The 14,254-nt window shown below is 43.7% G+C and overlaps 1 protein-coding gene across 1 annotated transcript in view; it reads right to left on the bottom strand.

The window, feature by feature from the left end:
• The window catches only part of LOC140993902 (CUB and sushi domain-containing protein 3-like), a 348,249-nt gene extending 338,553 nt beyond the window's left edge, over positions 1 to 9,696 (bottom strand). The window contains exon 1 of the mRNA XM_073463463.1: positions 9,459 to 9,696. Within this exon, the coding sequence (XP_073319564.1) occupies positions 9,459 to 9,696 (238 nt within the window). The remainder of the gene's footprint in view (positions 1 to 9,458) is intronic.
• Positions 9,697 to 14,254: the final 4,558 nt, after the last annotated feature.

Here is a 14,254-nt window from a genome sequence, read left to right as displayed (position 1 = left end):
ATGTTTCTGTGGGTTTGGGGCACTTGGGCATACCTGTCATCACACACAGTCTAAACACAAGCACACAAAAAACACCCACTGCTGCTCTCTTTTTCTCTCCTTTCCAATACACAGTTGTGCCAACAAATACAATTTTCTAAATTTTGGGAAAACAAAATGTTGTTTTTGTATGAATATTACTAATTGCTCCCTGTAGGATTTACTATGCCAATTGTAGAACTTGATATATTGTAGTTTCAACAATAAATGAATTTGAATCTAGTGTCTTTCATCCATAATTGATGATAATTAAAATTGCTGAAAAGCTGAAGTTGAGGTATTTTGACAGCAAAGACTGTAGATGGGTTCGCTCCGGGTTCATTTGTCTGGCAAACTGACTAATCACATTACCTTCATGCGTGTGTGCCTGTGTGTCCTTTGTACTTGTGTAGTTTAGCAGTTCTCTGTCTCTTTAGAGACCTGACCGTTAACACCTGAAGAAATATCTTATAATTGGTCTTTTTCCACAAATATAAGAATAATAACTGCACAGTAAAGACGTATAGTAATGAAGGACCAATAAAACAATCAAAGTACAATTTAAACTACATTTCTGTGATTTTTTGAAGTCAGGAATCTGATTTTAGGTATTTTGTTTGCCTCTAAACTGTTTTGTTTTTTGGCAAATGCCTTTTCTTTTAGTGTGTGTGTGTGTGTGTCTGTGTTGCATTGCTTAGTGATGCACTAAAAATGAAAAAGCTAAAAATGATTTAATGTTCACTGGTCACCATAGAAACAATCTCATTCCAAAAAAAAAAATCTGATATCCATAAAGACATCAGATTAAAATAAGATAAAGGCCTAAGAAGCAGGGCAAGGAACCAAAAAGTATTAAAAGTAGTAGCCGATCTGTAAACTCTAAATACCACAGATGAAGAAACTGAGAGCTTGCTGAACTGTGAGGTGATGGATCGACTATAAAGGCTGAGTCATGGTGAGCTAAATTACAAAGACAAATCATATTCAAGGCATTTTCAAAGGGAATAGCACATCGGTATTAATACAATTAATCAACACTTTATACCATATTCATGAGATAAGATTATCACACTGCTGGTAGGTGTAATCATTTGCACAAAATTACCTACAACGATATGTCAGCGGCTCGTACGTTGATTCAGTGGGAATTCACAATTACCATTAGCCGACCTGCGGTGAAGGTATGATTAAAAAAATATTGTATTTGTGTTGAATTAATATGTTGCAAATGTTTTTCTAGTAGGTTTTAAACATTTGTTAAAGAGTTTCTGTAGCTTCTACTCATTCAACAAGTGTTTTTAGTCTATGCTTAGGCTATCCATTTGTTGACTTGAGAATGAACAATACACAAAGAATGCTAAAATGAAAGATCCAAGGCACAAAGGTTAACAAGAACAACACATGTTAAAAACAAGCCAAGCTCACTTTTCCTGAGGTCACAAAATGCTGTTTGCTTCCTTGACCATTTCCCCCCTCACTAACTTGAGTAAACCCAGTAGAAGGTAGTGAAGATGCCGACAGCCAAATCGCTAAAATAGGTACAAATCAAAGTCACACTGACAGGACTGACAACAAATGTATTCAATTTAGCTCGACTTAATCTTTGGTTGCCATGACATCAACTTGATTTGGGCTGCCTGCACAGCCTGTTTTCTCTACGATAATGAACAACCTTCTCTATGTCATTATATTCTTTCCATTCCAATTAGACATCCGTCCGTTCTTGTCTTTCTTCTGTACTTTTTATGTCATTTCACTCCTGTTCTGTAGGCATTTCATGTCAGCTTACTGTATGTGTGTTTTCCCAGAGAGCGTGCAGTCATTAAGGGCATCAGTATCCTCCTCAAGGACAGTCTGACGGGGACAGACTCTGCCTGTCACCAGGGATCGAACCTTTGACCGACAGTGCTGTTTATGTGTCCATCCATCTATGCAGGAGGATTCCACTCTACGCTATTTCACATTTCAGTGCAAGCTTCTATCTTAGATGAAATACCTCACCCCATACTGGCTATGTTGCCTGTTTCTTTATATAGATTGGAACACCTCACTCACACACACACACACACACTCACACACACGAACAGGGAGCACCAGCTGGATATGAGACTGTCTGTCTTTGTTAATTTCTCATCTGCCTTTCTCGTAAGGCATCAGGGAGAGTCTCTGTGTGTGTGTGTCTCCTGTCCCTCAGCATGTGTGTGTGATTGCGGTCACACCCTCAGGGTAACACATGCTATCGTGGTGTGCCCAACATATTTGTGTATTTATAAGCGTGTGTGTGTGTGTGTGTGTGAGGGGGAGAGAGAGAGAGAGAGAGAGTGTATGCTTGCCTACTCGACATGTTCACGTCATGTCTACTTCTAATCATCTTTGAAATAATGAAGAGACTTTGGAAGATGGACAGATTGTGTGCATGTGTGTTTGTCTGTGCGTGTGTGTTTGTGCGTGCATGAGAGGGAGGCATGCAAAAAGCCTTGACAAAACCTAATTTCTCCCAAAAGTCACCTTCTGAGTAATTAAGAAACACTCTTGATGTTGCCAGTTTGATGAGCCTGTAATCAGACCTGTGTTCTTTATTTTGAGTGCTACACAGTGATTTCAGTAATTATGCATTTGATGTGTGAGTATGTGCATTTAGTGCAATCTGTGATGTAGTTTCAGTGACAAAATACATGAGAGACTTATCAGAAAGATACTTCCTCAAATTCCATAATTTCTCAGTTTGCTAATGTCTCCTGCAGGAGGTCGCCATGTCTTTGCATCTAATAATGATGAATTGCGTATGATCGCACTTATTGCACTCGTGACACCACTCTTTAAATGCGCATTTGCACTCGACCTTATGGGAAAACAGCAATTGCATGTAAAATGCTTTTATGGATCCACAGGGCCATGGAACAGCTGGAACAACAACTAACGCGAGCGCAGTCTCTCTTTATTTCAATTTGTACGACCACGTTATCACTTCTTTCAATTTTAACAGCCTGTTCGATATGTGCGAGCCGATGTTTTTCCAAAATCATCGCAGGCAAACACAAATCTGAAATACATGAGTAAATTAAGCTCTCAAGCAATTTTAAAACACACCACTCGGTTGGCAACCTGCTAGCTGGAATTAAATGTGTACCCTGTTTGTTGACGGGGGAGCGAAAACACACATGAGAGATTAACAGAGCCGACGTCTGCGAGTACCGACCACCTATTACAATCACCACTTACAACAAATTTGCTAAGGATAGGGGCTGGAGGGAGGAGAGGGGGAGAGAGGAAGAGGACAGGCAAGACTAATGGAGGATAGAAGGGAGAGACAGAAAGGAGAGACAGAAGAGGGGAGATGGAAGATGTGGGATGTGAGAAAGGTGGTGATTATAAATTCAGCATGGGCGAATGTTAGTGGGAGGAAGCAGAGGAAAAGAAGAATGGGCGATTAGGGGTGGAGAAAGATGGATGGAGGGAGAGCATGGAGCAGCTGAATATAAAAACTATGCACCACAAAACACATACTTGCTTGCTACTCAATGGGAGAGTTCCCAGCACATGTACTGTAGTAACAATAAGAGAGTACAAGGATTAACATGGCATAAAGTGGGTGATGATTTGTACTCGCTCCTAGGGTGTGAAACAAACCATTATCCCAACAATGACATGAACAGGCAACTTTTTGGATGAGGAGAAACTCTTTGAGGGAAAATATTGTTGAAGAGATTACCATCAAGTCAACACATTGAATGATTTTAGAAATACTATGGGAATAGTATAGGAAAACCACAGGCAGCAGTGTGTCTCTATGATCCTCTTCCTCTTGAGCAACTACTACAGTAAGCTTGCCACAGTAGTCGGTGTTCCCAGTGTTAAACGGTGGTAGGGCTTTTTAAAAAATCAATACTTAGTCGGACGATGGATGCTATTAGAATCTGAAAGTGTCCTCTCCGCAGGGGCAAGCAGCAGAGTTGCAGCAGAGAGGATCACTTATAATGTGGATAGCTAACTGACAAAAAGAAGGCGGAGGATTTGTTGTTAAAGCAAAAAGAAAAAGCACCTACTTAGCCGTATTTAGGATTTCATCCCGATGCCAGGAGAAAACTTGATAAAGTTATTGAGGGAAAAGGAGTTGGTTACCTCACTGAGAAGTTGGAGGTGTGCAGTCTTTTGCATGAAGCTCTTCATCAATTGGCTCTTTCTTGTTTCTTTTACCTCCCAATTTTTTCCCTGACATATTTAAAACTGATCCTTTGTCCACAAATGCCGAAAATGCAGCAATCTACAGAAAGCGAGTGTCTTTTTTTGTTAAAAGCCGGTGTACTAGGTACAGGTGATGATGAGGGGAATTTACAGGTTAGCAAGGAGGATGCAGTTGGTTATTTTCTCCATAAAATCACCTACTACATCTATGGAACCAAAGCCATCTGGTGAAGGTTGAAACAACAGAGTAACTTTAAAGTTACTTTAAAGTTAAAGTAACTTTCCTGGAGAGAGATAGTTGATGGTTGAGTCTCGTCCATGAAGGTAGGGATGGTGATTCTGGAGAAAGATAGTTGATCATTAAGTCTCATTCTCAAGTCATCGAAAACCAATGCTTTGGGTCAGCATTCGACCCAAAATTCTAATCGAAAGCGTCTGTGTTTGACAACCTGGGAATGGGACTCAACAATCAACTATCTCTCCAGAATCACCTTCTACCTTTAAGTCATCAAATACTAACCCTTTGGTCTGGCGTCCAACCAGAGGTGCAAACCTAAAGCGCCAGAATTTGACAACCCGGGGATGAGACTCAACTGTCAACTACCTTCCTCCAGGAAGTAACATGTTTTTGCTTTCAGGAAACAATGTGCTTTTTGTTAAAAAATTGAAAATGTAGATTGAAGTATGACCTGAAATGTGATAGAAGTTCCAAGTTATTTCATACAACTTTCAGCTTTGGTATTAAATGTTAACAGCGGAGCAAAAGAGGAGAGGAGACGAGAGGGGGTGAAATACCAAGAAAAACAAGTAAATATAAATGTGCTGGAAGGAGGTTGGGAGTGCAGGAGAGGATTAGGTGAAACAAAAGTCAAGAGGGACGGATGAGGACATAATGGAGCTGAGGATGCAACAGCACAGAATGAATTAAATAAGTATGTATGTGCATAAAAACAGGCAGGCACAGGAGTGGTGAGAGAGAGGCAGAGATAAAGGAACTGAAGGGGAAGAGAGGACAGAGGTGAGAGGCTGTTATACCAAAGCCCGGGGATGAATGTTGCAGAAATTCCACATGTTAACTGGCTTATAAACCTTGCGCACTTCCACACACGACTGTTTGACTCTCACCTCCCCCCATCTTTCCCCCTTCTCCCTCTTGCTCTTCCCTGGTAAGTTAAAAGTATTTATATGATCAAGAGGCTGACTCTGCGACAGACACATCTCCCTCCCTGAGAAGGATTCCATAAGCTACGGGATTAAATGTGTGTTAGAGAGTCTGTGTTGCGCAAACGTTCGGTGTGAGAGTGCTCGTCTGCCTCAGTGTGCGTACACGGGGTACTAATAGTCCAGAAGCATGTCTATGTGTGTGTGTATTCAGTGGAGAAAGACAAAGAGATTTTATGCTCCTCTGTTTGCCAATCCAAGCATCATATTTTGCCTCCAAGCTCACCATTAATAAGCCTTATTATTAACTGTGCGCAGAATATCAATCGATAATTGGCAGCAGAGAATGACTGCCAAAATGCTCAACCGGTAAGTAATACAGGTAAATGATCAGCAGCGGCATATTAATGGACAACATCAATCAATGATTTATAATCAGCATTAGAGGTGTAGACTGCACCAATCAATCTCTCATGTCCAGTGATAGGTTATAAAACCTGGTTGGAGGACCACTTCACTGCTCCTGGCAGCCTGTCCAATTTAACACTGATGACCAGCATTAAATTACTAGACGCTACCAGGGGATGACTGATAAATTTCAATTTAGCCATGTTGCAAGAACAAAGCGCTACATTTCCATGGCTCGTCAATATAAATGAAATTAGCTATTTTTAGCCTTCTGGGTTAATTACTTGGTCAGATGCTGAAGACTAGCCTTCAGTAGAACCGATCCCTTAGCCCACCGATGACCAGAGATAGATTACCCAGCTGTCTAATTGATAATTAGGCCTTGATGATTGATCCGTGTTAGTCCTTTGATTGAGTGCAGATGAAATGCGCTTGTCAGTAAAAAATTGCGCGATAAGGTTAATCCTAGAGATGGTGTTGAAAAGAAGCTCAAGCATAGATTTGTTGCAAAGGTGCAGGTTGCGAGGTTGGACGCGGCTCTCGTTTTGATTCTGACAGGCTGAATGTAGCCCGGAATACATTGAGGCTCTCTGAAGAAGACGGTGAAAAATGTGTGTGGGTTTTTCGTCTTGTGTGCATTTGCACGTGTGTGATTTAGCATGTTTGGCGAGTAAATTAAGCCTCTGGAGCCACAGGACAAATCTGACAGACGAAAAGGAAGCGAGGGAGCCGAGAGGAGAAGAGATGAGAGCACAGAAGAAGTGCTGAGCAGAGGAGAGGGGAAAAAACAGAGGGGCAGGGGACAGGAGAGGGGAAGAGAGGAGAGGTGGAGTTAAGCTGAGTGGAGCAGCAGGGAGGAGGAGAGGGGAAGGGATGAAATGGAGAGGAAGGGGGGATCAGGGGAGGGAAGAAGATGAGCAGAGGACAAGTGCGGCAATTTCTTAAGCATCTGACTTGGAGGAAAACTTCATTTGAGGTGAGTCTGTTGGCATGAACTTCAGCAATCTGCTTCTTAAATTACATTCCCTCGAGGCATTCAAAAATATACAAAAAGAGCAACCCTTTTATAATAACCTGTCAGAGACAGGATCCAAAGGAAGCTTTCAGGCCTCTCCAAGACTGTCCTCTTGTCCTCATTCTGAAGAAAGACTTTGTGGAACACAGACTCCTCCAATTCAATCCCAGGATCATAACAAAAGACCTCACTTCTCTGGAAACGGCACTGTGTCTTTGTGTCAAATGTGTTAGGCAAGTTGAGAAATCAACGTTTTTGTCCACTGGCTCCAGCAGCAGTGTGAATCCATTACTGCCTATTTCATTACTTTACCTTCTAGATGGGTTTTTAGAATCGCAGGCTCCTACAATGATTGGTTACCTGCCAATGGCCGATGGAGTCGACTAATTCGCGGGCCACAGCCAAAATGTAACAGCATTTGGCTGTGGCTGGTTTTAATTTCCCAGCCTCTTTTTTTTTCAAAGCCTTGGTCCCCAAAATGTCAGCATGGATCAAGAGGACATTTAATTACACATTTGTTTACCACTTTATTCAGCCTTTACACTTCAGAAAAAAGTTTTTATTTGCTTGCCTGCTTTGCCAACTTCTAGATTTACCTCTGACATTTTATTCATCTCAATTTCCATTTAGCTGATAATATTCTTCAGCCAGCCTTGATTGAGAGTTTGAAAATATTACGCCAGGAGATCTTCCACAGGCTACGCAGCCATGAAGAGATCAGTGTCAGGATCTCTGCTCCCAAGGGTTTAAAAATAAGATCTTTTGTGCCTGAGGAAATCCCGCCGTTCTTGCCTTTGTCTTGGTCGGCACCCCACGAATCACAATCTCTCATCTGTCTGATCGAGTGAACCATAAAAAGGGAAAAGCTTTCCAAATAGGCTAGGAAAAGACTAGAGATTCCTGTTGTGATGTTACAATCCTGCAGTCTGTGATGGTGCAAAGCCAAGTGTCTAGACTTTCCCGCTGTCGATTTGAAATCCATAGTATTTCTGCTCACTCAGCCTACACATGATCTCCCTACTCCTGAGGATCATGCAGACTTTGCAATGGCAAAATGGTTCTCAGCAGCTTCCAGTTGGCTTTTTGATGTTTCCTTTGCCTTCTTGCTGGGTTTTCAACCCTGAGCCTCCTCTTTCCTGCTCACCAAATCATTGTTTGAAAGTTTTTTTTTTGGACAAAATCAACCTGGCTTGGTGTTTGCAGAAGCTCCAAGATCTTGGCTTGTGTTTAGTTACAAACCCACTCTTGCTTGTGTCTCTACACTTCTCTTCCCTTCCCCATCTCCTCCTCTTGAGCCAATGTGTCTCCCCTCTTCTTCTTTCCTCCTTATCTCAGCCTGCTCCGCTCCATCCTCCTCTCCCTTCCTTTCTCTCGAGATACGTTGATGAATGGTCAGTCAGTTTACGAAAACAACGCGAGCCTCTCACCTGATGCAGCAACTGGAGTCTATACGTGTATATGGTGTGTGCGTATATGTGTGTGTGTGTGTGTGTGTGTGTGTGTTCACTCAGTGTGTGTGCTCACACAGCATTTCTGAGCAGGATCAGAGAGAGAAGCTCAAATCAGAAAGCAGAGGAAGACCAAGACACAGACCGACAAAGACAGCGGGAGAGAGTGTGCTATACTGTGAATATTTTAACATTTTATTTCACTGGAGGAGCAAAGCGGGGGGGAGAGAGAGGGAGGGCAGACGGAAGACAGAGTGGAGGGGGGGGGGGGGGGGGGGGTGAGAAAGTGTGTGTGAGGAGAGAGAGAAAAGAGGGGGAGACACCACCATTATAGGGCATCTTTTGACAGGAAAACGAATACAAGTTGGTGGAAATTTGGGGGATAAAATGCTGTGTAAGGCTCGGGCCTCATCACTATAAACAACTCACGTTCTCTCTCTCTCTCTCTCTCTCTCTCTCTCTCTCTCTCTCTCTCTCTCTCTCTCACACTCACACACACACACACACACACACACACACACACACACTGAGACAAACACACTCCCCGCACACACTTTTGGTATAAGCAGCTCACGTTCGCTGCCACAGCCCAAGAGCTACCGCAAGAATATTTATTGGCTACCAGCTCAATGGCTGTATTGAAGAGAAGGATGGAGAGAGAGGGAGAGAGAGAGGGTGAGAGAGAGAGGGAGAGAGAGAGCAAACTGAAGCATGCAGAAAATGAGGAAAGAGGGAAAGAGGCTGTTGCCGCTTCCATCCCTCTCTCCTTCTCTCCCTCTCTCTCCCTCCATCCTCCCTGAGAGCCAATTTCTATTTCTCCGCTCTCCTCCGCAACACACCATACATCCAGGCACGCACGCACGCACGCACGCACCCCGCACGCCCACACGCAAACCTTCCCCTCACACACACACACACGCGCGCACAGACACCTCACAGACATCCTCACGCGCACGCAGACACCCTCACACACACACACACACACACACACACACACACACACTCCTCACACACGCAAGAAGAAGAAGAAGCAGCAGCATCTTTCTCATGACTGCAGTGGAGGAGAGGAGAGGAGATGAGGAGGGGGGGAGAAAAGAAAAGAAAAACTCCCCAGTCTCACCCAAACCGTGCTCGTGAGGGCGTTTATGTCACACTGCGTGCGAGTGCGCACTTGTGTGTGTGTGTGTGTGTGTGCGTGCGTGCGCGTGTCGCATCCCCCTTACCTTGCGCGCGCGAGGAGAGCGAGCAGAGAACGAGACTCCACAGAAAACAGCGCATCGCCGTCATCCCTCCGTCCGTCATCCTCCTCTCGTTCGTCCCTCTCATCCTCCTCTTCGTCGTGCACCTCTTCGTCCTCCTCGCCGGCGACGAGGGGTGCGCGAGAATACTGGCGATATTATCAGCCTCGACGCATCTTCCGCGAGCCGAACGCGAGCCCTCTACGCTCTCACCGGGCCGCATGCTGCTTCACATCCAGAAAACGGAGGGAGAGAGAGAGAGGGGTGAGGGAGAGAGAGAGAGAGAGGTGAGGGAGAGAGAGAGAGAGAGAGAGATGGAGAGGAGACGCGTGCGTTTTCTTCGCCTCCTCCTTCTAACAGAAACTAGATAAATCCTTCATATCCGAAAGATGACTTTAGTCAACATCTACAGAGAGAAAACTGAGAGACAGACGGGGGGAGGGAGGGAGGGAGAGGGGAGAGAAGGGACGGGCACACAGGTTGCCCCTCTGTCTTTAAATCCACTCTCCGCCGGCTCTTCTGGCGATGCTCGTCGTCAGTATCTCTCTATTCCGTCCCGTTCCCGTGCAAAAGAGTGATGGAGAGCTTCAAATCCACACTTCCTCCCGGCTGCATCCCCTCTTCATTCTCAAATTCCCCCTCTTTTTCTCTACACAGCCTCTCCTCCCGTGTCGCCTTGTACAGTATGTGTCTCTTCTCCAAAAAACAAACAAAAATAAAAAATAAAAGATCCCCTCTGCACTGTTTCTGATCCCCTCGGGAAAAAAGAAAAACCGCACAGGGATATCTGTTGTGAGGTTTCTTCTCCGGCCAGATGACCCTCCTCTCCTCCGTCTCCTCCTGACTCGTGCGTCTGTCAAACCTTCCTCTCCTTTTCCTCCTCTTCTCCTCCTTTTTTTTTTTTTTACCCCCCTCTCACAAACAGCGGCGGGGTAAACGGAGCATCTTCACCCCTCTCCTGAAAGGAAGAGACATTAATCACTCTCTCATCATCCTCTCATTCATTTGACTTCTTTTTTTCCACATAAAAGCACCGGCATCAGTCATTCCTTTTCATTTCCTTACCAAACAAGCCAAAGCAGAGCTTGCTCGTTACGCCGAGACAGTCCTCCTTTAGTTCTGTGTGAAGTCCACCGAGGAAAAGATAATATGAAAATCCCTCTCGTTGTCAGAAACCAGAGGAGACATGTATCACCCCCTCCGCTTGGTACACTTCTCCCGGTGTAGCGGCTGGCGCGTCTCTTGCTTCTCCCCGCCGGTACTGAGATGCTGCATTCAAGTGCTCCTCGTAAGCTCCCGCTTCCATTCACGTGCTTTAGGTCGGAAATAATACCCTAAGATGGACTCTCTGTCCAAACTAGTCTGTTGTTTGAGATGATGTTGGTTTATTTTGAGCAACACACTACGCAGAGGATGGTGGAGCTGTGTGAAAAGGACAAAATGCAGGGGCGTCCACTGGCAATGAGGAATGGGTGCGTGCCAAAACTTTACCAAAGGTTGACAATTTGATCAAATGGATGAAAAAAAACAAACAAACCCAATAAATGTACCCTGACGCCAAAATTCAAACGTAAAGTAAACCATATTAGGAGAATACTGTGGCAAGCTTTTTCCCAGTAGCCACATGAACTAACCAATAATGACTTTGCCTCATCACTCATTGCTCCACTTGTCGCCTGAAATGAAATCAATACAGGGAAGAGTTTGGGATTTGGTGGCACATGATCGACGGAGACACTTCAACGTAGCTATTGGTCCTCTGAAGTGACACTGTTGAGTTCTTGAATGGCATCTAATTGATTTTCTAGCCAATACTTGTATACGTTTAGTAGCAATACAATTCATCTGCATGCTGAATGTTACTTACTGCTTCATGCTGTAGTTAAAAGTTGACAGGGAAAATATGTGAACACATTAAAACATCGACAATGAATGATTACCGTATTAAACATTTGTATGGTATTCCAAATAACAACACACGTGTAAATCTATTATTTATAGCAGTAATTATGCTATCAATTATTAAACAGCTCCTATATGATCATTATCCCCTAAATATCATATCTTAGCAACTTCAAGGTGATTTATTTGTCATTATGAAACACAGGGATGCATAGTGAAATTAAAATGCAACACAAACTTACAACACATATGCTGTATATACATACATAGACACGTAGTGCAGCTTTTTAGATTTACATCAGGGTGAATGTAAACAGCAACAAGATGGTGATGATAATATGGTCGGCATCCACCTCTCCTCGTCCTGCCGTAGTCCTGTGGTCTGTGGGCTCAGAACACGGTCCGCCTGTCAAGTGCAACAACAAGATGTGGGATGTTGTGGTGGAGACAGGTCTCTGTAAAGATGTGGGATGTTGTGTTGGAGACAGGTCTCTGTACAGATGCGGGATGTTGTGTTGGAGACAGGTCTCTAATGATGTGGGATGTCTTGTTGGAGACAGGTCTCTGTAAAGATGTGGGATCTTGTATTGGAGAAAGGTCTCAGTAAAGATGAAGGATGTTGTGTTGGAGACAGATGTTTGTAAAGATGTGGGATGTTGTGTTGGAGACAGGTCTCTTTAAAGATGTGGGATGCTGTGTTGGAGACATGTCTCTGTAAAGATGTGAGATGTAGTGTTGGAGACAGGTCTCTGTAAAGATGCGGGGTGTTGCATTGGAGACAAGCCACTGTAAATATGTGGGATGTTGCATTGGAAACAGGTCTCTGTAAAGATGTGGGATGTTGTGTTGGAGACAGGTCTCTGTAAAGAGACAGGATCATTTCAGTTTTATTCAAAGTACAATAACAAACATGTTGTAATTGGCATGTTTCCTTTTTTGGGAGTCAAACGCACCTCTTTCACATTTTCTAAGTTACTGAGGCAAAGGATTAGATGCATATAGATTTTTTCTTTGACAAGAGAAAAATATAAAGATGTTATTAAGTCAACAAAACAAGCCAAAGTGCTGCAGTGAACCTAATATGCCGTAAGACTCCCCCAAATAGCATGGGAACTACATATTCACATCATAACAAGTATGTTTCATCATCTGGAGTTTGCCAGCTGTCATTCTGATGGTTTAAGGCGAGTGGAGTTTTAACACTTGTGGATTTCTTTCTCAAAACAACAACCAAGTTGTATTTATTGGTTTCATATAACCAAACTTCTCACAGCTTCAGTTAGTCTACACATAAAATGGGCTTGGTGATATCAATGTCTGCACAGAAATTTGAGGTGTACGTTTGACTCTGTGGCACTACAAACCGATTTTAACTACTGAATGAACTGTCTGTGTATCTATTTTTCACATAGGCCACATCCATTTTTTATTTACCTCAGAGGAAGCCAGCGCATCAGAACCCATCTCCGGCCATCCGTTTCTTGCTGCATGGCATGTGGTTTTCCGTCAAGGTTATGAATGGGCCGTGTTCAGACTGGAGATGATGTCAAGTCCTTGATCTTGAGGCCATTTGAGTTAAGAGAGCTGGGAGCTGGTGGGCGTAGTTTTTGGATGATGCAACCGAGCTGTTTGTAGAAAGGGTGAGGTTTGATTACTTATAACTGCAATGCTATCACTGAGCATGAAATAGTATTTCCACTACAGTCGTTTTAGGGTAACGTATACTGGCTAATACTGTACATTGCTAAGAATGAAGATAATAAAAAAACACAATAAAAACACACACACACACACACACACAGACACACACACACCCAACCAACCAACCAACCAACCAACCAAAGGACTCATTACTTCATTAGATACTGTAGTTTAAAAACAACTATGTACTGCTCCCACAAAAGGAAATAATCTTTGACAGACAATTCCTGAACACTGAAATTCCCAGAGAAAAAAATATTCACCATATTCAATATAACTATTGATAGGAATATGAATTAAGTTCAACATCATGGGGCTTTCAAAGGAGTCTCGTCAGTAAACAGCCCCAAGGGAAATATGCAATGCAAACTTCATTCCCATATCATAATCAGAGTATTAATTAATGACAGTGCCTCTGATTTTTTGATTATTCCTTCTCAGTATGATTGCAGCCTCAGTGTAATCTGCAGTATTTGTGTGTGTGTGTGTGTGTGTGTGTGTGTGTACGTGTGTGCTGAAGGGTTATGGGGGCAGTGTGTGTGTGGTTGTCTGAAATCAGTTTAGGGAATATCTTTAAGGCGATGGAAGATCCTCACTGGTGCAGCTATATAAACGTGCCTGTGCGAGGGTTAATGAGAATATGTGTGGGTGAGTGTGCGTGTGTGCCTGATTGTGTGTGTGTGAAATCAGCTCCCACACGCTCCCTTAAAGCACTCTTCTGCCATCTACAGGCACATTCTCTCTCCCTTCTCCTCCGTCCCTCCTCCTCCTCATCGCCAACCCGGTGTAAATGTTTCTGGCATCATCTAAATATTCATCCCACGACTTGGGAGCGTGCACACTGTACATACTGTCTCGAGTGCGCGTACCTGACTGCATGTGTGCCTCAAATCCTCTGCGTGCAGATTTGTGGGCCCTACATCGGCTGTATGTCTGCGTGTTGCTTTCAGAAATCAATAAGCCATGTGTGAGGTTGGTGTCCTGAGAGAGCGACGGGAAGAGAAAGAACAAGCAAGGAGAGTGGAGGGAATAGGGGGAGCTGAAGAAGAGATGGTGGAGGGAGGGGTGAGAGGTAGGATATAGAGACGGGTGTGAAGAAGAAAGCGGCAGTAGGAAGGAGAGGGATATAGTATAAGAGTAAGAGAGTGGAACCCGTGAGGAAGAAAGGAGCAAAGAGA

Source organism: Pagrus major, chromosome 3, assembly GCF_040436345.1.
Source record: "Pagrus major chromosome 3, Pma_NU_1.0".
NCBI classification, from domain to species: domain Eukaryota; kingdom Metazoa; phylum Chordata; class Actinopteri; order Spariformes; family Sparidae; genus Pagrus; species Pagrus major.
The sequence above is the reverse complement of the archived record's forward strand: the minus strand, read 5'-3'. Positions and strand labels throughout refer to the sequence as shown.